Here is a 25,766-nt window from a genome sequence, read left to right as displayed (position 1 = left end):
CAATAACCTGAGGTACAAACCTCTTTCATCCATTTCAATGGAGCATGGCAGTTGTCATGATGGGGTTTCCATTTACATTGCCATAGTCAAAAAGAAAGATCGAGGCCACTGTATTTGATATATATTTACCCACCATACCACACAAGTGATATACACACCTGCAATTACCTCATATTACCATGGGTGCTGCCACTGAGTGGGAAACATAGATCTTGAGTTGTTTACTGTAAAACAAGTCTATTTTCATTCATCGTGAAAATAATCAGCAGATGAATTTATAATGAAAATATTATTTGCAGCCCTTATGTCCCACAGATGACCTGAGACCAGAGCAGCATTCACAATCACAGCTGTTTCAACACAAATTAATTAGGGGACGTCATACATGAAGGTATGAGGAGAGCTGGGTACAGTTTTTCGAAAATATATGAACTGTTTGACATCCATTTGGGAAGAGGTCTGTCTGGACCAGTGTGTCACATGATTCTGCAGTACAGGGAAGTGCACATGATTATAGAGGGGCAGGGGCTCAAAGTCAGAAAAGGGCAGTATGTGTGCCCCAACATTTTTTCAGGCCTTAATAACACACTATGTAGATTAATTTTTGTAAAGTTAATAAACACAGCACTTATAGAAAGCTAACTACTTAGCTGTGTATCTTGTGTAGCTGTGATATGCAATTGCCATTTCTTTTGTGTCAACAAATTACTGTCAACATGAGTTTATTCACATTGTCATTCACATGCAACTCAACTGCAAATCTTAAAAAGCAATGAAACACTGGTTTATTATTAGGCTATTTATTGGAGGGGCAAGTGCAAACTAGAAATACAGGTTACACATCTAAAAATGTGACGAAACCAAGAAATGACTACTATGACTGTTAGTAGGAACAGCAATGTTTACAACAGCAAAGTGACAGTAAGCTCAATATCTGGAGGAAGTTTAAGATTTGTGGCAAGATAAACAGCCGACACAGACAGCTGTTTCATTAACAAGCAGTTAGCTTAAGAAGCATATATGGGTGCTTTTCTGAAATATGACTCATATTTAAGCACGCTGAATAAGTGAAAGGTGACTTGTTAGCCCCCACGAGGAAGTCATGTTAATGGATTTATAACTCACAAAGGTTCAAGTCGCTCCACTGTCACATCTCATATATGAGCGTGGTGGAGTTCTAAATGAGTCAGTGGCTTCTCTCTCTCTCTCTCTCACTTGCATCAAGCATGCCTAAACAAATTACTGAAGTGTGGCTACTCACTTCTGAGTCCTTTTATGACACTTTTAGTTCCGTTTTTTTGGGCTTGTGGTCTCAAACTTTTGATCAGTTGATGAACAGCCTGCTTGAGTTTAAACGCAGTTTTCAATAAATTGCCCACTTGTTGTTTTTTGTCTCTTGCTCCTGTTTATTCTTTTTGCATTTTGAAACTCTACTTAAAAGCTGCTTATTATCCACCAACGCGTAATGCGAATACTTGTAATTTTTCCCCCGGTCTTAAGATTTTGTTCAGGAGTGTAGTTAACATTCTGATTTGGGAATTTTGGGAATCATGTGCTTATGTGCAAGGGTTCATGACGCTAAACACTAGGAAACACTTGAGGATTAACATCACTCAAAGACTTAGGTGCTCCCAGAAAATGTCACCCTGGCTTAATGGGCACTTCTTATATGCCATACAATCAACAGAGTTGACAGAGTTGGCATTTTTTAAAAAAATATCCCAGCAGCCCCAAACATTTGAGTCTTGTTGCATAAAATAATTAACATAATGTTAATATTATATTAACAATATAAGCTTTATCATATTCTGTGTGTAAAATAAACACAATGTAGATATTGTTAATTTCAATTTTATTTCAGCAAATGACAATGATAATTGCTATTTAATCTGCATTTTTCCTTATCTGATTTACAAGTGGGTTTACATACAGATACAGAAAGGGGAAAGAAATCATTCAATACTCTCTCCAAAAAAAAAAAAAAAATCAACAATAATAATTAAGAAAGAGAGATTAGCAGACAGTGTCAGATGCTGCAGCAAACAACTCCAAAACCAAACTTGTACATCATAAGGTACTCAGTATGGCAACTTGTCAACTAGCATACAATCCTGAGGAATCACTGCACACCCTCCACAACAGTTTGATCTGAAAGGACAGCGTCACCAAGTAACAGGGTTTCATTGATGGACAGAAATAGGACAAATTTAGTAACTGAAGTTGGTGGGATCCATATAGAATAAACTGAAAACCAGGCCTTATGGTACAAGCACACTAAGCATGCCATCACATGCTGCAGCTCTGAATGTGTCAATACACTGGCGAGAAATAAGAAATCCAGAAATAAACCAACACATGAAATATGGAGTCTGAGACAAATCTGACATTATTAAAAACAAGCTCTACTCATGTGTGAGCTTAAGTATGACAATTTTTGCAACCTACAAAACTACTGGATTAGTGAGGCTATTTGTCATTTCTTTGCAATCCAGCTGGGATGGCTGGAGGATTGAGGATCATGCAAATTGCTTCACAATTACTAACTGCCTTAACTCAAGTTCATACAGTCAGAGTCTGACATGATGAAAAGATGCTCTGCTCTTACACATTTATCAGTTTTTAATGGGAACAACATTGTTACATCATCCCTACGCGGCCAAACTTTGCATGTGCTTCCATTTGTCTGGTCTTCAGTTTGGGTGGTCCCATCGTAAAGAACAGCAGTGTTATTGATTATTCAGGACTGGAAACTAGCTTGTATGTAACAAAGCTGTAATACCACTACTTGATTCTGTAGCCTTTATACACTCAACTAATACATTCACTTCTCAATATGGAAAGACGTGAACAAGTGAGGGGTTGATGGCTCAGTGGATACACCTACAACAGCAGTCTACTATTGACGATAATATGATACAGGTTAAAGACAAATTGGTCAAGTAGGAATTCTGAAAAGGAATGGTGCCTAAGACTTGTGCAGGGTTTCTGGCACGCTTGGATGTAACACCTCCGACCTGCTGCAGAAAACAGTTCTGCTAATGAGGGACAGTGAGGAGACGATGATGCAGGAAAATGAACAATAGTAAAATGAAGGAGTGAGTTCTTTTTAGCTCTTCTTGACATTTATTTTTATTCCTGGCCTACAGGATGGCATTTGTGTGTGCAGTCGTATATTCATAATATAGTGAAAATCTATTGATGGGCTTCACATCCTCCCAACCTGTGACTGTTTTAAAGGACCAGGCCCTCATAGGCGGGGCCCTCAGACTCCGGGGATTCTCTCTGCAGGCGGAGATGCTCCAGTGTGTTGTGGAAGTGTTTGTTGATCTGCTCCGTTTCCTCGCTGGCCTCCAGGTTGGGGAGATCTTCCCTGATCTTTTGGATCAGCTGGTTTAATACTTGGACAGTCACCTGGGTAGGCAGAAGAAGGGGCACAATGAAGAATTCCTGTTTGTAGTGTATTTAAAAGGTTAAAACTTATATTGGCTTCATATGAGTGCAGCCACATAAGAACGTGTACTCTTGTGTGGGTGCCTAGAGAGAGTAAAGCAAATTTCTTGATTACACACAAAGTCAATGCAAGGAGAAAGACAATGCAAAGACTGCATTGAAAATATCCAACTTTTAGCAAAAAAAAAATTGGTTCGCCTCAGCCCCCTTGCTCCCACTGGCCAGCTCTGGAGGAGAGAGTCACGTAACACACATCCCATTATGCCTATACTGACTTCAAACATACAGACATACACACCCTTGTTGCAGTCTGTTGCTTGCTGGCTACAGAAGACACTTATTTCGGTTGCTTGTAACTGCGATCTTGCTTTTTAAGTCACTACCTACAGCTCACGACAACAGTTGAGCATCAGTACATAGACGGACTGGTAAATTGAAAGCTTTGACTTCCAGCTCCCTCTTTACCACAGCGGTCCGGTCTACTGTTGACGCTGCACCAAACCTCCCGTCACTCTCATGTGCCACTTTCCTGTCAATTGTTAACAAACCAGATCAGGTGCAAGGCACAGCCCTGGCTATAATAAAATATATAATAATACAATATCCATTGGAAACGTATTTGACTTTGTGCCAAGTGTATAGACACAGCTCCCACTTTGGTTATACAGGGAGTGGATAGCTTGTTTAAAAAAAAAAAAAAAAAAAAAAATCAGCCTTAGGTCCACGTTCAAAATTGCTGATCCCCGATCAGTGGAAAAATCAGGACATCCCTACTATCCTGTGATCAGTATTTGATGTCGGTAATGTAGCAATGCACCAACAAAATGCAGTGAAGAAGACTACAAGCACAAAAGCATTGATGTAAACAATGAGAAATCACTCTTTTTTTAATTTTATTTTTAAAACCATCTTTCCAAATGTTGTACAAAAAAAACTCCACAGAACAGTTCATCTTCCTAGGACTGGGTGAAAACTCTGCAAAAATGATTAATTTGAGTTTGTGGTTTTGGACGATTTAAAAAAAAAAAAAAATCGATTTTCTCTTTAACTAGCTCTGCCACCGCTCCCCACGGGCTCCCATAGTTCATAGAGGGCTCCGCCCTCCCCGCATTGACTTTCCACAGAGAAACAAACTATAAAATACTTTTTTTAACCCATTTATAAATTTGACTTTTATGGTGTCTTACCGCATCGTTTTCCCTCTCATAGAAGCAGACATATCTGTTGAGGATTTCAATGAAAAGCTGGACTTGCAGCGATGGGTCCATGCACTGGTTGGCAATCTTCAGAGCTTTCTTTAGACATTCCATCACCCGCTTACCATCACGGATCTGGAGATGCAACATCAATAGTTAGCAATGACAGCCGTGGTAACACACATGTACAACATAAATGTGGCAGACCAATGATTTAGCAAACCTGTGGGACAAATATTATCTGTAATATAATAAGATAACTATTGGGTCTAAATTCAAGTCTAAAATAATTTGAAAATCTGCTTCCTTTTATACCAATTATTTGCATTTTCAATTACAACTATTTGGGGAACTATTTCTACTGAAGGCTTGAACTGTTTGAGTCACGCCCACCTGGGCCTTTGGTGTATGTCAACCACCAACTTCCTCTTCTCATTTTCTGTCTCCTATGGTATGACTTTGATATAAACAGGCAGTAATTGCACCAAAAATACAATTAACTTATTTCAATTGATTACATTTGCTGTATTCATATAGGCTTAACACATCTAATTACTGAAAGAAGTGCCACAGTAGGCTTTAGTGTGCTTAAGACAGATGGCTTAACTTACATTTTCAAATGTGCATTTATCATCCCCACGTGCATAATTCTAGTGTAACTGTGTTACTCCTTGATTGAACAAATTACAGGTTGCAGCTGAACCCATCATGGTTTCCAAGATATAGCTTCAACTACATCAAATACCTTTACTCAGAGTGATAGTATGTACAAACATTTTTGTTCCCTTTTCTGAAACCCAAAATGAAGCAATTCAACGCACCTCTTCACCATTTTTGTCAGTGCTGCGACCAGACCAAAAGAGATGGGCGCAGATACTGACGGCTCTGCACTGGTCAGGCTTTTTCAGCAGCTTGGAGGCAGCCAGAGCACACTGAGTCCTCAGCGGCTCGTGGTTTTCCTCACTGAAACATCGCATTCGCTCGAAAGTTCCAATGATCAGTGTGATGGCTGCCAACTGAGCTTTGGAGTCGCTGATCTCATCCTCGTACAGGGAGAAGGCCTGGTAAAGGGAATGTATTAATGGGTGAGCTATGGTTGGCAGGAAAGGAGGGAAAAGCAAATACAACAGTAAAATATTTTAAAAATCCAATCGTCATGGTTACCCCTGTCAAAATTTCAAAACTTCTAGTCTGGATTTGTCGACCAGTTTTCAATGCTACTGCCTTCAACTTGCACTGTGTAACTTATTTTTATGAACTAACATCACAAATTGTGTTTTTTGTGTCTTAATTTGAGACACTTTCACACCTGTACTTTAGTAAATCTTATTTGACCAAAAATGTGCTGCTTTCACTTTATAACCTTTGTATATATAATTGCTTATAAGGGATTCAAAGAACTGACAGTTTTATCAAACATCCTACCTGTGACATGAACTCATAAGCTACAGTCTCGTGGTTCTCAAAGCCAATCTCGCCTGCAGCAAGTGCCCCCTGCAGGAAGAGTCGCAGAGGCAGCTCCGCAAGCTCAGCCTTGATAAGTGCACTGATGGTCTGGTGAGCGAAGGAAAAGATCTTCTGGCACTTCTTTTCCCACTTGTCATCCTGATGGGAAACAGATTTTGGATAATGTAAAAATAGGATGAACAAAAGCAGAAATCCAGCATTTGAAATGTGGTGAACAGGAATGTTTGCACACCAGTGAGGAGTTCTCCTTGTATCTGAAGGCCAGCTGGTAGGCTGCGAACACCAGAGGAGGGAGTGTGTAACGAATCCTTTGGTTTCCACCCGCACCAAAGTGTTTCCGGGCTGTGTTCAGAATCTGACCACAGATCACAAAGTCAACATCAATGAACAACACATATGACAACATAGACACTGTAGCCACCAACCACAAAGTCACATTAAAATCATGGCAATTCCAAATCGGTTATCATTTTCCAAAGCTGTATGTTATGTCATACCTTGACATAACTGTATGTTATGTCATACCTTTAGCCAGGGTGGTAAGTATATTTAAAAAGTAAACACTACAGCATGGTTTTCAAGATACTCAGCAGTAATATGAATTATGGTAATAGCAATACATGCTAAATCTGGCACGTGAAATACATGTGCTCTCTGGTATGCTCCTTTAATGCCTAGAAAAGGACCCACAAGGTACTGTTGATCAGGATCTTCAGAGTGGAGCAGATGGATGAAACGACCAACAAGGCTCTGCTCCTCAGCAAAATCTTCGGGGTCAGGATCGTCAGCAGGTTGGTCTGGCTGGTCCTGTATCAGTGTGGATACCAAGTTCAAGATGGCGTCCACCTAGAGAAACCAGGGATGGAGGGACGGGTTTAGACTTGACACACTTTTCTCCAGAATTTGCAAAGAGAAAAGTTACACTGTAAGAAACATGCTCAAAAGAGGACACAGCCTCCTAGTGTCTCTAGGGTGAAATCTAATGCTACCTTAAACATATAAACCTAAGCCATCTTTATCTGTGGTGGGACTCCCATTACTGTAACTCCCTGAGTCAAGCATTAATCATAAATACGGCTTAAGCGTAAATTTATGTCTACTGCCTATGTTAGTGCCAGTGATTGGTGGGTGAGGGTGGTGAATGGGTGAGTAGCACTTCTATCTTTAATGTAGGGCTGCAACGTATATTTACTTTTCAGTACTATCTTCTTATTACTTTCACAATTTAACAATGAATCCTTTAGTCTATAGATTTGTGAAAAAAGCCAATCACAATTTCACAGAGCCCAAAGTTTGGCTCAGTTTGCTTCTTTGCCCAACCAACAGGTTGAATAGCCAAAGACTCTTTATCTATTATCATAAATGACAAAGAAAAGCAACAAATCCTTTTATAGGAAATGTTTGACATTTTTGATTGAAAAATTGCAGAAAAGTTTAATCAGCAAAATATTTATATATATTTTTTTCTGACTGCCTAGTTGAAGTAGCTCTGCTTAACAAACCAATGACATATGCTGTTTTTTCCCCCCAACTGTCACTATGATGTTTAACCACATGTTTACTGGCCAACCTTAACCACACCATGGTAGTTGTTTTACTGCTAGGCACAAATACTGTAGAAGTACAAATGTCACCAGTGTGTAAGCAAACAGAATCTTCGTAATCATCCAATATCAACAATCAGTCTGGTGATACCAGTAAGTGCTGCATTCGCTGATAGTTATGTCCAAATTTTGAACCCCCAAAAAAAACAAACAACAAAAAAAACCTTGTGCTAAAGTTGTAACTAGAAATCCGACCTGTTCCTGTCCCACGATGGTAGTGTTGTAGTCTAGCGTGTTGCTCAGCACGTAGCAACTCATGCTCTTGCGTGATTCGTAGTCAAAGTACTCGAAGAGCGGTGGGAAGTGCTTGAGCTGCAGCACCGTTAGGATGTTGTTGTAGGTATCCACAGGGATCTTCAACAGTCGAGTAAGTTCCTTTGACACTGCACTGCTTGTCGCTATGCTACAGGACGGAAAAGGAAAGGGTCAAAGTGTGACACAGAAGATGGACCAAGCAAGGCAAAGATTATATTCAGAAGAATATGTTCTCTTTTCTACCCGGTCTATGATCATATTTGAGATGGAAAGGTTTGCATGGAGAAACATCTTCCACCTTCCAGTTAACATTCAGCACAGATACTGATGGTGATTACGTGATGTAATTTAGACCAAAAAACATATCTTTGTCACTTTGTGCGACGCATGGTAGGTCAGGATCTCAATCATAACATATTATAACTGCATCCTTATGATTATCAACAGTCATACATTTTCAGAATTTTCAGGTGGAAACCAAGGTAAAAACCATGTGTACCATCATGCCCCTTTTGCTTCTGCAACGCTGGTATGATGTATGAAATGACACATTGGAGCGACTTAATGCTAGTGCTTCTTGGTTCATTGTGAAAATACAAAAGCGCTGCAGATGCATGCCTTTGTTGCGGCGATATTTCACAATCTCTGTGTGAAAAGGGCTAGTGTGTCAGGACTTTCGGTTCTTACTGTTCCAAGTTGAGCTTGTTGAATATCTCCACGGTGCCCTCCAGGACCTTATCTACATAGTCCACACGATCAGGATAACATTTCATGGCCAAATTGATGAGAGAGACCTGAAGAGAGACCACGTCCTCTGATGGCATGTCCTGGCGAGACTGAAGGAGGAATCAAAGAATGAAAACATCAGCAACGTTTGCTTGAAACTTCAATTTGAAATCACCATAGCTGGGAAGTATAGCTTGATGAAATGAATGAAAGCTGAAAAACTTCTAGAGGTGCTGCTGATCCAGTTTTACAAAGCCATCATCCAGAAATGCAAACTTCAAAGTCAAGAAATGAGCACGGAGACATTACAGCTGTGTGCAATAAACCTTTATATAATAATCAATTTAGTGTTATGACAGACTTGGCTTTAACAATAACCAAATAAAATAATTCATGTACTCTGTGTTTTATAACTCGTATACTAACATCACAGTTTAAAAGCCAATATGTGCCCAAAAACCTTGCTGTCAGCAGAAAATGTCGATGTCATCAATGGAAAACTACTAAGCAGCAGTGAAAAATACTCGTCCCAGAAAAATGCTGATGTCAGCAGCTGGGAAAGACACTGGGTATTTGTCATCACCAATCATCAGTTAAAGGGCTTCTGATGGGTGGATGATAAGAATTATAGGTGGAGAGCACAGGAGTCTCACTGAGTATATAAAGAGGGCCTCAGAGGTCCGAATTCAGTTAGGTTCCAAAATTTGCACAAGTTTGCTGCTGTTGCTGACTTGACAAAACTCTTCTGAAAAAGATTCTGCCTATCCTTTCTCCTGAGTATGTTGTGACTCCAGTTAGTACTGAAAAGGCCTTTTTGGCAAAGTGTTGGAACACGATCTGGATTTTTCTCTGACCCAAACCTGGACTCCTGACAACAAATATTAACCTGTAATGTGACCTACTTGAATGACAGTGGCCACTTGCTGAGAGAAGATGTCAAAGAGTTTGATCTCAGCTGGAATACCAGGGCCGTCTTCTCGATGGGCAAACAGAGCAAGTCTGGAAATCATAAACAGAAATTTTTACTTACAATGTTAATAGAAGTTATTTTGCATTTTTACAGAAAGGATCCAGTAATTCTTTCCACTGTACATGGAGCGAATGATCTGGTTGAATTTAAGGACTCAAGCAATTGACAACATGAACACTTAACTACTCTGATCCATTAATCGGCTAATTTAATTTGTATATGCAAATAATGACATTGCTAATGCAGTCAAATGTCAAACCCCCAAAATACTAACATATGCAACTGAGACCCTCATTCCATATGTTTGCAAATTTACAGTGAATTCAACTGCACCTGTCAATGAGGGCAATGATGATGTTCTTGACATTGACGTGTTGATGGAGCTCAGCACAGGAACGCAGGAATGGGTTCAGGGTCTGAAGGTGGAACTCATCTGGGAAAACCTTACAAAATGAAAAAAAGTTCATTATATTAATAAAACTTAGACTGGATACCAGTCGACATGAATTCATGGTCAAATTTGGTCTGACACTAATCCAACAGATTGTATTGATGTGTCCAAGTGTCTACCTGAATGATGCACTCCATTAGATACTCCTGAGCCAACGAGTCTCTGCAGTTCACAACCTGCTCCAGCACTCCAGAAAGAACAACCTGTAGAGAGAAATAAGAAGGAAAGACTGACATGTCACATGCTGCAAACTAGAGCAAAACCCAGTAGAGTGCAAAACTTCACCAAGGCCCATCAGTCGCTTTTTGAGCTCACTCAGATACCGGCTACCCAAATATGCCAGATTTTTATTTGTATTTTTAAATCATGATCCATGCATTATAACCTGAGAAATAAAAAAAAAAATTGTCTTACAATGTTACTGAAAGTGAGAGAAAAAAAAATCAGTGGATCTGTCCCTTTCCCAATTGGAATCTTTTCAGTTGTTTTGTGTAATACTGCTGACAGACCAACCAGCGAACCAGCAGACAGACAAAAGACAGGGGTGAAAAAAAAGATAATAAACGCTGCTTGAATAGTGAATAAAAGAGGTACATCAACATGCAGAGACCAACTGACAACAGACACACACACACACAGTAGGAAGGAAATAACATAGAGGAAGCAATTATGCTTACGAAATACACATAAATGAACATAAAACAAAAACAGATGTATTACACTTAAGGTTTGATTTGGAAAAAGCCATTAATAATAAAGAATTTCTTGTAAACAGCATTTCATAACATATATAAAGCTTCCTCCAACTCTACAAATTAGATAACTGCACATTTTTTGAAGGGATTCTTAAGCATAGCTTTCTCATTGATCATTCATTTATTAATTATAAAGTGAATTTCAATTAGCCATAAAATAAAACAAATCACTATAAACTGGAATTCTAATCTTATTTAGAGTACATGAAGAAATTAGTGCCAAAAGAAGTTATATCCCTGCAGAGAAGTGTTGCCATGACAAATGAATCTAACTGGTAACATCAGACACACACAAACACACACCTGTTTGTACTTGTCCACATTGACACCCTCCAGCTGGCTGAGGCGAACGAGGTTAGTTCCCACCAGGATCCTGAGTTCTTGTCGCTCCTTTTCTCTCTTCTCTCTGTCTCGGCTGTGACCCTGATGCTGCATTCGAACCCATAACTTGTTCATTTCAGCAAAGTTCAGAAGGACAAAGTCAATGGAGTCGTTGATATCACCGGTCATTTCCTCTGATCCCCTGTGGAGTAAGATCACACTTTTGGTAAAGGGTCACAGTAAAATGTGAAGCTTGATATTAAACTCATGTCTAAATGTTAAGTACAATATGAAACAAGCACCCATCAACAACTCACCAGCTTAGAACTCTATTGCTGAACTTAGAACTCGAGGTGTCTATTATAATCATTGTTATTATTATAATCCTGCTCCAGCAGTATGTAAAAGTAATATCTCAGATACGCTATAACCAGTAGGATGCAACAAAGCACCCTACTGGTCCATCAGACCAGTCTATTTTAATAAATTAAAATTAAAATACTCTGCTTGGTACAGAAATGTTTGTCTGATATAATCTGAAGACTCTAGAAGTTTTGTAAATGTCTTTTATTTATTCTATTTACAAAACACCCAGAGCCCTGCTTGTCAAAACATCAGTCCAAAACCTAAATATGATCATAAATGACAAGAAGAACAGCAGCAAAATATTACATTCAACAAGCTGGAAACAGAAGCTGTTTGATATTTTAGTTTGAAAAACAACTTAAAACAAAGACTGCACTCCTGATTTCTTCAGCGATGTGCTCTCTCAAAACAGAGTTCATTCTGTACTGTCTTATATGTTCTTTTAAACACAGTAGCTCTCTGCAGATGCTCTTTCACTCCTTTATCTAGTGATGCTAAAAACCCACCAGTCCTCTGAAAATGCCTGGATATTCTGGGCATACGCTTTCATCATGGCCATGCAGGGTGAGCTCAATCGCACCACACAACTTTACACAGTGTATTATCTTAGAAAAGATGTTCCTGTTTTGGTCAACCTGCTCGTTGTCTTCAGATGCCTATCCTATAGCCTTCATCAAGCTGAGTAGGAATGTTACCTCTACCAAACATGCCAAGAGACATTTTCCACGTGGCTCTTGGTTTGTTCATGCCTTTTCACTTTTTCTGCAAAAATAAGCGGTCAAAGATTGACTGATCCATGATGGTTTGGTTCCTGCTGTTTGAAAAAGGAGGCAGGGAAAGCAAAATAAAGCACCGATCTTACTCCTGCCATTTAGCCACGACTTCTTAGTAAACGGGCCTCATGAAAAAGACGGGGTGTACCGCCTTCCTGTGTCTTGCGCTTGTTGTTTTATTGTGCTGCTGCCAAGTCCGAACTCTTTCACTGTAAACTTTTCCTGCAGTGTTCTCCTCTCAAACAGTCAGTAACTAACTGAACTTTCTTTCTCAATTTTAGTATATTCTTGTCACTATCACTGAAGGCTCCTCCAACACTCTACAAAATTCTACGTCATCTGTTCCTATGTCAACTCCTTTATGCACTGTTTATCATGGCTTCAGGGCGGTCAAAGTCACCTCTCAGTAACTTAAAACATTTTTCTATGCATTTTCACCGCAGATTATAGATGTTACTAAATGTATAACACTGAGGTTGCTCTTTTAATAATATAAAGTCTTATTCAATTAAGGTCTACATGACACTTCTTCATGTGGGGCAGCACCCTTATTGAGGAGCCACCACTGGTAATGTGTTCAAAAAATGGCATAGATGAGAGACGAAATGAAAAAAAGTTGAACTTGCTTACTCTGGCTGCTCTCCATCATCTGGCAGTATGTTTCGGGTGCACTGTAGCAGGTAGTTTCTGAGGAAGAGGCCTCTGAGTGGGTGCTGAACACCACGACACATCTCAACCAGGTCCTTCAGAATGTCCTTACGAGACTGAGGGAAGGAGCGAACGTACACCACACCCACGGTGATGAGCAGATAGCTGTGGAGAAAGGGACAAAAGCTTGGTCTGAAGGGAAGTTTCTAAATACTTAAATAAATCAGCTTATAATCAAATGGCAGCAATACCCTCTCACACTCTCCCAAAGAAACAAAAGAAAAATTACATAAATACATTTTTTTTAAAAAGGGACAGGCATGTCTGGAGCATTAGCTTTTAATCATTAGCCTACTGTCCCTCCTGCTCTCTGTGACCTATACTGGGATCTAATTAGAAGGGAAAAAAAGATTTTAGGATAAGATGAAGACAAAAAAGGAGAAAAAAAATTCTATCCTAACCCTGTCACCAAGGCTGAAGGCTGAGCTTACCACTGACTAAGATTGTTTTTGACAGTTTCTCACTGAAAAGGATGTTAACTTAAAAAAATGTGTGCATCTTATCTGAGATGCAATAAAACCGTTTCTTAACAAAATCTCAGTATTTTCAACTCCTGGTGGCAGAAAAGAGAACAGCATGTTGGAATTTTTGAGGCTGACGCAGAGTTGGAGGATGCTGTGTGCTACAACCCTGAGGAGCTGCAACCATAACACTGCGGGAAAGTGCAACATGAGAGAATAAGACCCTGGAGATACTTGACTGTTTAAATATCTGACAGATCAATAACATAGTAAAAGCTAGTTCTTTCCTCTTAGTTGGACTATGTCTATGAACTATATTTGTCAAAGAACATGCGCTTAGATGATTTAGGTACAGCAGCAAACTGACATGATGTTGATAATGTTGTTGTTGTTTACAAGAAAATTTATGTAAAATGGAGGTTGAGTCAAGAACCAATCTAACAGATCAGTTTCTGTACGGAGACAAAAGACCGCGATGTATGTTAGTATTTTTACACTTTGAAATGTTTTATCATTAACACAATGAATTTAAATTAAAATGTGTGCAGAATGGTGAAAGAAAATAATTTCTTCAATGTAAAATAAGGGTCTTAATCCTACAGAAGCAACTCCCTGTTTAATTAAAGTATAGTTTCAGGTGATACCTACAGTCTGGGGATTATGTTGCCTGCATATTGGACCAGCTCATAGAGATCTGCCACCTTGCGTCCCTTGGCAAACTCATCAGTCAGATAAACCTCTAGGTAGTGGAGTTCGTCAGAGATGGCCATATCTGTAAAAGACTGTTAGGGAACCGTGCAAACCCATCTTGAATAATCCATAAACAAAAACACAGCTTTTAAATGACTGACATAAGCATTTTAAGCCTGTGCCAGGCTGTTCATCATATCTGATGCACTCAGATGCTTTTCTGACTGTCCAAGACAAGTTATTTAAAACATATACCAAAACAATCTGAAACGTGTCATTGCATAGCCTTGTATCTGTCTTAGTGCAATGTCAAACATGTAAACCCGACAACTGTAAAGGATACAGAGCTCATAGTAGCTCTTTGGAGAAAGCATGGAGGTCCTCAGCTCACCCAGCATATTAGACGCATGCTTCAGAGCATCCATCAGCTTGCTCTTGTCCTGTGGACCACACAACACAGTCAAACTATAAACATGCAAAATAATCACAAACAAAATATTTCAATATCCAATAAAAATATTTTAATGATAATATTAATAATATTTTTCTCCTGACATCAGTTATTTCACATACATAAGTTATACACAAAACATTTTAAAAACATTGGTATGTATAAACAAATGAAAAGGTATTCATTGTTTGCACAGAATTATAAGAGCCACACAACACAACAGGGAGCAACTTATACTGTCTTTCCAGCAAATTGTATGACTCAGTTCTGCTTGATGTGCTTTGGCATCATATTTTTCTCAATTTCTTTTCCAATGCAGCTGATATCCCCTTAATGAAGGTAGGATTTCAAACTGAAAATCACAGCAACGCTGTGAAACTGCCCTGACATCTTCAATGTGACACAAACACAAAGGAACAATGGATGATATCTGTTCATTCTGAAATCCTTTCATTGGTAAACAAACAGAGGAACCTCTGCACTTTATCTATTATCCACATTTTGTAGGCTGACATTTTTTTTTTTTAAATTGTCTGACAGATTATAAAAAGTTGAGGTGCAAACTGTGCAGGATGTCTGTGTCGATTGTGAGAGAAATTCTCAAATGTCCCTTCTTATTTTGCTATATTGTGTTTCATATGAAACTTAATAATAGATACAACATTATTATCTAAGCTAAATTAAAATCTTATTGTTGTTTTGCTTCCAACACGCGTTCTGTCTTGTGATACCTATGTGGTTGCAGAGTATGAATGGATGTATTCATGTATTGTATGTGAGCTTATGTGCCGTGAAAATGTACACAAAGGAACTTAGATAAGGAGTCATCCTGAAGATGAAGTCTCTTTGGTGTTTTGATCTTAGGTTGACGTATGACACACAAAAGTGGTTGAAGTGTATAGGAAGTGTATGTGTATCATGAGATGGAGGTGGAGATGTATTCTTGTGACTGTACCAAATTGAATGTATTGTTCCTAATTATCATAGCTGAGGAAAGACTGCCTCTCCTCAGTCAACATCTGTGCTCAGCTGGTGTGCGACTCTTGCTTGCAAGCAATAAAAAAACGTCTTGAAGAAATACTGTGTCAGAGCTTGGTGTTTGACCAATTCTCATCTGCCATCCACAAGTGACTGATTTACAGTTGCCATGACACGATCCAGTGACAACTCTCACAGATTATTCAGTGGTCTGCCCACTCAACTTGTTGCAACCTTGACACAAAAGGACCAGGCACAACTTTTTCTCATGGAAAACCAAAAACGAATAGTTCCAAGAGAGTCAAGTTGAACCGAGCCGTACCATGCAGTGGAATTGCAGCAATACCAAGGTGCTGTTCCACTGTCAGCCTTCAGAACAGTTGCGCAACGGTGTTCTGGAGAGTTGTACAGCATTCTTCCAATAAACTTTCCCTCTTAAGTTTCTCACAGGATCAAACATAGTAGAGCATTAAGTCAGCATCATTCCCTGCATGAAAGCATCTATGTCCATCTCTCATTCATGTGATAGTATTTTATAGGTAAATACAGCATGTCTCTGAATTGCAGCAGACGCTGCAATCCAATAAGCACTATATGTGTTTGTGCACATATTAGTACATATAAATTCTCTCAGACCATGTTTTTTGGATGTGAAAAAGAATGTTAAAGAATGTCAGGTGGTAAATTGATTTCATTACAGTTCTGACAGCATAGTTTAGGGCCACCGAGATCCTTTTGGATCTATGTAGCTCAGTGAGTGCCGCAGGGTCGCAATGACCATTCCCAATTCTTTTGTTTGTTTTTTAAAAAATAGGGGATTTAGCAGCTGATGGTGAGCACCAGCAGTTAGTAGTATATGAACAGCATATGTGTCTTCTTAAAGGCATCTTGGTAATAAGACTGAAATGCAATTTAGTTTCACTTCATTAAGGAATTACAATGGCCATTTCGTCACGGAAAAAAAATCTGAGATGTGAGCAGTGATTCATTGGTCCAGACCAGCTATATAAAAAACAAACTAACCAAAAACCTGCCCTTGATATTTGAAGTAGAAAACATGTTCTCCTTGAGCTGTAATGCATGATAAGGAGGCCCTTTTCCTATAGAAAACTTATGAAACTATATGCTGGAGATGGCAGTATTTTCTCTCAGTAAACAGGTTCTTCAGGTTGGTCAGCTCATCACAAGGGGCCTGATACTAATGGTTTACACGGTTATCAATACAACAATTATATTCACAACAAATGGCAATCATCCTACCAGGCATCGCTTCATCTGGAATGACTGGACCTTAACAGCCTGCACAGCTTCATCTAGAAGCTTCTCCTGTTCGTCTTGGGGAGACTGCTGTGTGGTCGGCTGAAATAACAGGAGAACGGAAAGACAACTTAGAAGAATCTTCGCTGGATCTACTAACAATTCTTAATATCATTTTGCAGAATGAACCAAGAAAGACATGAACATCCCTTTTGAATTGGAAAAAAAATGCATTTATCTGGTTTAAATCACTCTGCAGTGGACTGTTGTTCAGTGAACTGTACTGAATTACAATAACTACAGAGGTGGGAACACCTTGACAACATCACATTATTTAGCTATTTTTAGAAAGCAAGATTCGAAATACACTTAACACAACTTACCGGGTTTAATATAATGAGGACCTTGCCAGGAATTGGATTTAACAGATGTATTGTTTGTGTGTGTTTGGACAGATGTTTTAACCGGGCAAATTCCCATCACTCTGTCATCTGATTCAGACCAGAAGCGCTATGAACTGACAGTGACGATGTCCTGTGTAAAACATGTTTCGGGCCACTATTTCCGGGACCCTGGCTGGTCCATAGTAAGTCCCCCAACTTCACTTCTCAGTTACAATTCCCCTTAGAGCACGATCAAATGTTATGTTCTCAGCTAGCCAACGTTAAAATGTGTGCGGGTGGCGCAGGCAAGTTCGCACCAAACATATCCGTGCACATGCATTTGCGGTAATATGTATGTAATATATAGCATATGTGGCAGTTTGGGTACAACACTGGCGCTTAACAGCCGACACTAGTACTATTTGTTAACGCTGGGACGATTTCAGTCCAAAACATTGAGCTTCAGTGAAATATGACACAGCAAAGCGGAAGAGCAAGCTAACAACAGCTAGCCTCACTTGTCAAACCGTCACCTGTTTTGTCCTAGAAGCCTCGGGGGTTATACCTACTGTCTCATCTGACACAACACATAACGCCGAACACACGGCTTGCTAGCTCTGTTATTGTAATGCGAATAATACAAATGAAGTAGAACACCTAGCCACTAGCTTGCAGTGGGTAGCTTGTTAGCCGAGCTATCCGCTGTCTAACGTTGCCTCAGAAGCGTTAGGCCATGGCAGCACTCACATACAAGTCTGATTTTAGGTCAGTTTAAGGTAGACACTCGACACTGGTTGTTCCATTGGCCGACACTGGACACAGGCAAGCGTTCAAAAGAGACATGCAAGCGCACAGAGTAATATTCAGTTTGGAAAAGTGCTTACCATGGTTGTTTTATGTGTATCAGATCAGTCGCAGAAGCTGGCCTGTCATGTGACTCACATTAATGCTGCCTTCACGGTCTGCACTGAGCCTGCACATCAGAGAACAGGCGTGGTCAGCGCTCCACCACCTACAGGATGGGTGACTCTGTAAACTGTACGATGCGTGTAAAGTTACTTTTTCTTTTATTAAAGCCATATGAGAAAACAGAAATGATCAGAATAGGTGCACATTAAATGACCGATGATAGATGCTAATAAACATAGTAGTAGTAGTGACCTGTCTTACATACCTGTCATGTACATGCATACAAATACATACATACATACATACATACATACATACATACATACATACCAACCACACAATATATATATATATATATATATATATATATATATATATATATATATATATATATATATATATATATATATATATATATATATATATACACACACACACACACACACACACACACACACACACACATACACACACACATATAATTGTGCAACTGATTCATATGTTCAATACATTTCTACCTCAGGTCCGCACTTTTTGATCAGTTCAACAACAACAATGATGATATGAAATCTTCCGTCTACATTTGCCTTCCAAAAACTCTAACAAGCATTTGCAAAAAGAATCAAGCTTTAGCTATTAAATGTAATAGACTGTGTACACCACATTTCTTTGGGATAAGGTCAGGACTGAATTACAATCCTATCAGCTCCCAGTCAGAATCATAGGTTTGTATTTTCAGAATTATGTATTTAAAAGGCCTCTTTAAGTGGAATTTATTCCAAACTACTCTTCAGTGGCAAAAAAAACTTGAATGTTTGTCTTCACTTCTTGACACCAAATCCAAGTAATATGAGAAGGGAAGATGGGCACAGTCATCTTTTGTTTTAGAGTTCTTCTGTTTTATACTAAAGGCAATATTTATCATTGTTTGCATTGCTTAATTATCTGTATCATAAGAACAACATCTTTAAAGTATGATACTGTCTTCTGATGACCACTCCTTTGAGGTTTGTTACCTCCTTCAGTGGTGCCAAAGGCCAAGCACTTTAGTTTTTGTCTGCAAGATTAGAATACCTGCCAGTGATACAATCAATTGAGCCCCTGCACTCCGATGACCCTCTCACATTGTAGTCCTAATGATGAGAGCTCCTCTGCCTGTGCCAAGGAGGACGAGGGTGACTGTAAGGAGACATTTCTCCAGCCACAGCTGCTGCTTGGAAACCTTTGTGCACTTATTTACCCACACTGGATCTTTTCTGCACCTTGTGATTTATGTCAATTCTGCCTTTTCTTCCTTTCCTTTTCTGTGGAGCGGTTCCCTTGGTCAGCAGCACTTAGTTTGGACCTCTCCATCTTGGAGAGAAAAGGGACCCAAACACAAAATCTCTCAGCTTGAAAGGATGGATGTGCTCTTTTCCAGGCTCTGGCAGGTCTGAATATTAATTAGGGTAAGCACATACACACTTGTGGACTTCTGTTCATATCAGAGTAGCTCTGTGAGGTGTCAGCTTGCCCTTGAGGACATAAATATAACACTTATTGTGGAGTTCAGATAAACACTTCCCACCCAAATACCTCTGCAGACCAAGTAAAGACCTTCAAGGCTACATCACCCCCGATAGCAATAAAATAACATTTGCCTTCCTTAGGCCAGTTTTGAAATGATAATACTCCCCAAAACTGCTGATGCTCCATATACACAGCTAGTCTGAGGAAAGCCAATTTTATTGCTTCTTTAATCAGCAGTTTTCAGCTGTGCTAACATAACTGCACAATGGGTTTTCAATAATCAATTCACCTTTTAACATGACAAAGTTGGAATAGCTTAAACAATGCGCTACTGGACGACAGGAGCAATGGTTATTGAAAATGTTCTTCTGTACATTTATGTATATATTCTGTAAGAGCAGATTATGGTGATGTCGACTGTTTTGTAGTGAGTCTGATGTTAATTGGCGGTTTTGCCTATATAACCTAGGAACCTTTGTGTCTAGGCAGGTGTTTCCAATCGGAAGAGGAAAAACAGTTTTTGACCGCTATTCAGCTATTGTGCTCGATGCATGTTTTGCTTGATTAGAAGTGTGATCTTCAAGTTTAAGATACGAAATAAATGGATTTTGTGCATCGCAAAAGAAAAGCAAGTGGACTTTTATTCATCAGTCGTGGAAACGTAAGCGCGTCAAGAATATTTCCTGTTGAAAAGCCTCAGTGGCTTAAAGCATTGGCTTAGCCTCTACAAATCAAGTCAAAAACTGTCTGAATGGTTGACAACAATATACTGGATTTGTCGCGGTAAATGGTGGACACGAGGAAGACAGAGCCATATGGTGGAGGCTTTGTGCGGTAATCGACGCATCAGCTGAATGCTCACCTGTCGATTGGAGACAGCGGTGAGGGGAAGCCAGGCGAGGAGACAGCGGTGAGAGGAGACGCCGGTGAGGGGAAGCCAGGCGAGGAGACAGCGGGGAGAGGAGACGCCGGGAGAGGAGACGCTGGTGAGGGCGCCGAGAAGACTTCACCGGCCGCAGCTTTGATAAAGATCTTCAGAAATAGGTATGGTAGCGCTACCACTAGTATAGATGGCCATCTAAATCTAAAAAGTGTGCACACATAAGGGCGTAATTCCAATGCATTGGTTGCTGAAGTGGAACAACTTGACTGGGTTTTAATTGACTATTGTTGACGGTCGGACTTTAAATGGAGGATTTAGTGCTTAACGTTGACACGTCGTCAGGTGTTGATGTGCCTGATGCTACTGGTAATGCGGACACTGTGGCCGGCGGTAGCGACACGCGGACAAGTCAGCGAGTGGTCAAGTTGTCTGTTAAAGGGCTCGCGGATAAGATCGACCGGCTGCAAAGTGGTAGAAAGGCTAAATTAAATAAAGCAAGTGCTTTAAAGAAAATGATACAGGGTTCTATGCAAAGTTTTAAGATGTCTGAGGTACAAAATTCTCTTCTTGGGTTTATTGAATTGTGTGACGAAATAAGGTGTTTGCATGATTCTTTAATGATTTTGTTGCCACAGGAAGAAAAAGAAAGGCATGAAACATGGTTCAAGGCTAAAATGATGTTCAATAATGAATTCATTGATGATGTTGAAACATGGGTGAAACGTAATGAAAACCAGGTGTCTGAAACTGAAAATAATTGTGATATGGGTGCTAAAAATGATGATATAAATCCAAATGACAGTATTTCTAATGTGGGTAAACATTCAAATAAAAGTGTCACAAGTCACAGGTCAAGCACCACTTCCTCTGTAAAAATAAAAGCAGCAGCAGAAAAGGCTGCAGTGATGGCTCGAATGGCCGCCTTAAAGGAAAGACACGCACTGGAAGAACAGGAGCAAAAAATAAAAAGGAAAAAGGAACAGCTCGAGTTGGAGACTGAACTTGCTGCATCTGATGCGGTGTTGGCAGTTGTGGAGGCTATGGATGGACAAAGGCGCTCTCAGGCACCAACAGATGGTATGAACTCTTATTTTGAAAAGGAAAAAAGGAAGCTGGCACAACAAACACTCAACCCAATGGCAAAGGAATATAAGCCTACAGCTGGTAAACCACAACAGCAAATGGATTGCTCAATACAACAAAATAAACACGCAATGGACATGCAAACAAACCATAATAAACCACACAATCCAAAGTCTGTGGAAACATCACAAGGTTTGCAGCATGATGAAACAACTGCTTGGATAACACAAACCAGGAGGCAACACATGAATCATGGACAAAGTGCTCAGACTTCACTTGATGATATTGTAGGTATAATGTGCAAACAAAACGAAATCACAGCCTCTTTGGTGAACCAACAACGCCTGATATCTTTGCCACCACGAGACATTCCTGTCTTTGAGGGAGATCCATTTCAATATCAAGCTTTCATAAAATCATTTGAGCAAGGGGTGGAGGATAAAGCAGGTAAGGCTGACTGCTTGTACTACCTGGAACAGTTCACCAGAGGGCAACCACGGGAACTAGTGCAAAGTTGTCAACATATGAACCCGGAACGTGGCTTTATTGTGGCTAAAGCTCTGCTTCAGGAACATTTTGGCAATGATTATAAGATCGCCAATGCATATATAGAAAAGGCTTTAGCCTGGCCAGCAATAAAGTCAGAGGATGTTAAATCTTTGCAAGCCTATGCTTTGTTTCTACGTGGATGCCTCAATGTGATGGAGGAGTGTCCTCATATGCAGGAAATGGACATGGCAAGCAACATGAGAAAAGTTGTTTATAAGCTGCCGTACAAACTTCGTGAAAGGTGGAGAGCTGTTGCGCATGATATAATGGAAAAATACAATCAAAGGGCTCATTTTGTTGATGTTGTTGCATTTTTGGAGAAGCAAGTGAGGATTCTTTCTGATCCAATTTTTGGAAATATTGAAGCACATGTACATCAGAATGTAACGGCTTTAAAACCCTTAAACAAATTAAAAATGCAAACAAGGACATTCAAAGGGAGAGGAAGCAGTTTTGCAACTACAGTAATGCCTGGCAACTCCTGTGAAGAAAATGCTCACACAAATAACATAACTAAACAGGATCTTGTGTGTTGTTCTTGCTGTTCATGTGCTCACCTCTTGGAGAAATGTCAACAGTTCCTACGTAAAAAACACAGAGAAAAGATCAGATTCCTAAAAGAAAAAGGAATATGTTTTGGATGTTTAAGAGTTGGACACATCAGCCGTGACTGTAATAAGCGCTTGGTCTGTGAGGTTTGTGATAAACAGCATCCCACTGCACTTCATATCCCAAAAGCCAATACTGAATCACAGCAAAGAAGTGAGCCACCTGAAGTAGATTCATCAACTTCTTCCCAGATATGTGGATGTACAGGGGCCGGAAATGACCGCTGCATTCTCTCCATTGTCCCAGTGCAGGTTAAGTCCACAGGAGGAAATGAAATTATTGAGACATATGCGTTTTTGGATCCTGGTAGCACAGCTACATTTTGCTCTGAATACCTTATGCAGCGACTGAACATCACAGGAAAAAGAACTCAGTTTCTCTTGAAAACAATGGGACAAGAAAAGGTTGTTCCCACCTTTGCTGTGTCTGGAATGGAGGTTGCAGGTCTTGCAGGAAAGAGTTTTTACCCCTTGCCTGAAATTCTCACACAGAAGGAGATACCAGTCACTCCAGACAACATTGTCACTGCTGCTGATTTGGAAAGGTGGCCTTATTTGTCCAAGGTTCACGTCCCTACCATAGAGGCCAATGTCGATCTATTAATAGGATCCAATGCTCCCAGGTTATTGGAACCATGGGAAGTTGTGAACAGTCATGGATTTGGTCCATACGCTATAAGAACAGTGTTGGGCTGGGTCATCAATGGGCCTTTAAATGGAAATTGCGGCATTGATAAAAGTAAGCCTTCCTCTGTGGCAGTAAATAGAATTTCGGTGTCAAACTTGGAAGTCATGCTGAACAATCAGTATAAGAATGACTTTAATGAACGGCCCTCAGAGGACAAAGAGATGTCTCGAGAAGACATGAGGTTTTTGGATATTATGGAATCCTCTGCAACTCTACAGGAAGAGAGATATTGCCTTAAGTTGCCCTTTAAGAGGCCTGATGTTCACCTGCCCAACAGCTTCAAAGTGGCAAAGCAAAGGATACTTGGATTGAAGAAAAGGTTTATGAGCAACCCGGAGTTTCACAAGGAGTATTCAAATTCTCTAAATGATGTCATCGAAAAAGGATATGCAGAAAAGGTTCCTCTGGAACAGTCACAAGGCAGACCAGGAAAGGTGTGGTATATACCTCACCACGGTGTCTATCATCCCAGAAAAGGCTCCCTTCGAGTGGTGTTCGATGGTGGAGCAACATATCAAGGCACGTCATTGAATAATGAACTGTTGCAAGGGCCAAATCTTACCAGTTCACTGCTTGGAGTCCTCACTCGTTTCAGGCAGGAGCCTGTGGCGTGTATGGGTGATATCCAGGCCATGTTTTATCAGGTGAAGGTTGCAGAACAAGACCGAGACTTTCTGCGCTTTCTCTGGTGGCCGGATGGAGACCTCAGCAAAGAACTAGCAGAATACAGAATGGCAGTGCACATGTTTGGGGCAGTGTCCTCACCTAGCTGCGCTAGTTACGCGTTAAGGAAAACTGCTGATGACAATAGCGCTGACTTTTCTGCAGAAACTGTTCGAGCTGTTAAACAGAACTTTTATGTGGACGACTGTTTGCTGAGTCTGAGCTCAGAAGAGGCAGCAATGCAACGAGTCCAAGAGCTCAGCGCGCTCTGTAAGAGAGGTGGATTTGTTTTAGAGAAATGGGTGAGCAACAGTCGTTCAGTACTGCAGACCATTGCTGAGGATCAGTGGGCAAAGGACATAAAAGAGCTTGATCTGGATAGAGACAAACTTCCCATCGAGAGAGCTTTAGGTCTGCTCTGGTGCGTCGAGTCAGACTCATTCAAGTTCAAGATGGAAGTGAAACAGCAATCTTTAACTCGACGGGGGATGTTGTCTATAACCAGCTCGGTGTATGATCCTCTGGGATTTCTGGCACCAGTAACGCTGTCTGCTAAGATGTTGCAACAAGAGCTCTGCAGGAGAAAAAGTGGCTGGGATGAGACCATACCAACAGACATCTTGCAGCGGTGGGAAATGTGGTTGCAGGAGGTGAAGCTGCTCTCATCATTTAAGGCTGAACGCTGTTTAAAACCGATAGGCTTTGGTGAACCCCTAGGCAGCCAACTGCATCACTTTGCAGATGCCAGCAAAGATGGCTATGGGACAGTAAGTTACATTAGATTGAGGAACTCCAGAGGTAATGTTCATGTTGCATTTCTTTTGGGCAAAGCCAGAGTCACACCCTTAAAGGCTGTAACAATTCCAAGATTGGAATTGACTGCTGCCGTCCTAGCTGCCAGAGTGGATGCTATGCTAAGGGCAGAGCTTCAAATTCAGTTGGATAAGTCTGTGTTTTGGACGGATAGTACGTCAGTTTTGAGATATATCAGTAATGAAGACAAGCGGTTTCACACATTCGTTGCAAACAGGATCTCAGCCATAAGAGAAATCTCTAACCCCTCTCAATGGAGGCACATTGGATCCAAAGATAATCCTGCTGACGCTGCATCCAGGGGGATGAAAGTATCCGATTTTCTGAAAAATCAAAGCTGGCTTGAGGGACCCAGTTTTCTCAGGAAGTCTGAGGCAGATTGGCCAGTAAGTAATTACGATGTCAAGGTAGAGTCGGATGATCCAGAGGTCAGGAAGGAGGCCTGTGTGAATGCCACTGTTCATGAGTCACTGAATGCCACTGATTACCTCATCAGTTACTTTTCAGACTGGAGAAAGCTTATGGTGTCAGTGGCGTGGTTTCTGAGACTAAAAAATTATCTGAGGGAGCGCTGTCATCAGAGAAAGGCCTCTAGACCACGAACTGGTCCAGTGGGAGGAGAAAAGGCCACTGTAAAACTGAGGAGCAGTTCTTTGACACCAAAGGATTTGGAAAAAGCTGAACTGGCTATCATTGGCTACTGTCAGCAGCAAAGGTTTGCAACTGAAATTTCCTCACTGTTGTCTGAGAAGGGTATAGTAAGCAAACAAAGTTGTATTTACAAGCTTGATCCTATCTT

At 40.3% G+C, this 25,766-nt stretch overlaps 1 protein-coding gene across 2 annotated transcripts; it reads right to left on the bottom strand.

Moving 5' to 3' along the window:
• Window positions 1-1,835: 1,835 nt before the first annotated feature.
• vps35 (VPS35 retromer complex component) lies at window positions 1,836-18,288 on the bottom strand. 2 transcript variants are annotated; one of them, XM_037095576.1, is made up of 17 exons: window positions 18,147-18,288; window positions 16,883-16,981; window positions 14,537-14,633; window positions 14,152-14,275; window positions 12,965-13,147; window positions 11,178-11,397; window positions 10,239-10,322; window positions 10,002-10,111; window positions 9,601-9,697; window positions 8,660-8,808; window positions 7,913-8,120; window positions 6,804-6,959; window positions 6,346-6,468; window positions 6,072-6,251; window positions 5,468-5,707; window positions 4,638-4,781; window positions 1,836-3,411 (listed from the first exon to the last, which is right to left on the bottom strand). In XM_037095576.1, the coding sequence occupies exons 1-17, from the start codon at window positions 18,147-18,149 to the stop codon at window positions 3,232-3,234; spliced, it is 2,397 nt and encodes a 798-aa protein (XP_036951471.1). In that variant the 5' UTR covers window positions 18,150-18,288; the 3' UTR covers window positions 1,836-3,231. The 2 variants fall into 2 exon arrangements, with proteins under 2 accessions (XP_036951471.1, XP_036951473.1); XM_037095578.1 differs by lacking the exon at window positions 18,147-18,288 and adding an exon at window positions 17,263-18,038.
• Between the last annotated feature and the right edge of the window lie 7,478 nt (window positions 18,289-25,766).

Source organism: Acanthopagrus latus, chromosome 4 (assembly GCF_904848185.1).
Source record: "Acanthopagrus latus isolate v.2019 chromosome 4, fAcaLat1.1, whole genome shotgun sequence".
NCBI lineage: Eukaryota > Metazoa > Chordata > Actinopteri > Spariformes > Sparidae > Acanthopagrus > Acanthopagrus latus.
This window is presented reverse-complemented; position numbering and strand designations above follow the sequence as displayed.

Bases quoted from the DNA above. Each gene is read 5' to 3' on its own strand.
- vps35 (XM_037095576.1), bottom strand. The intron at 6,252-6,345 runs GTGTGCAAACAT...GTTTCCCATCAG, and splicing joins ACAAGGAGAACTCCTCACTG to GATGACAAGTGGGAAAAGAA. The intron at 5,708-6,071 runs GTAGGATGTTTG...TCCCTTTACCAG, and splicing joins CTTATGAGTTCATGTCACAG to GCCTTCTCCCTGTACGAGGA.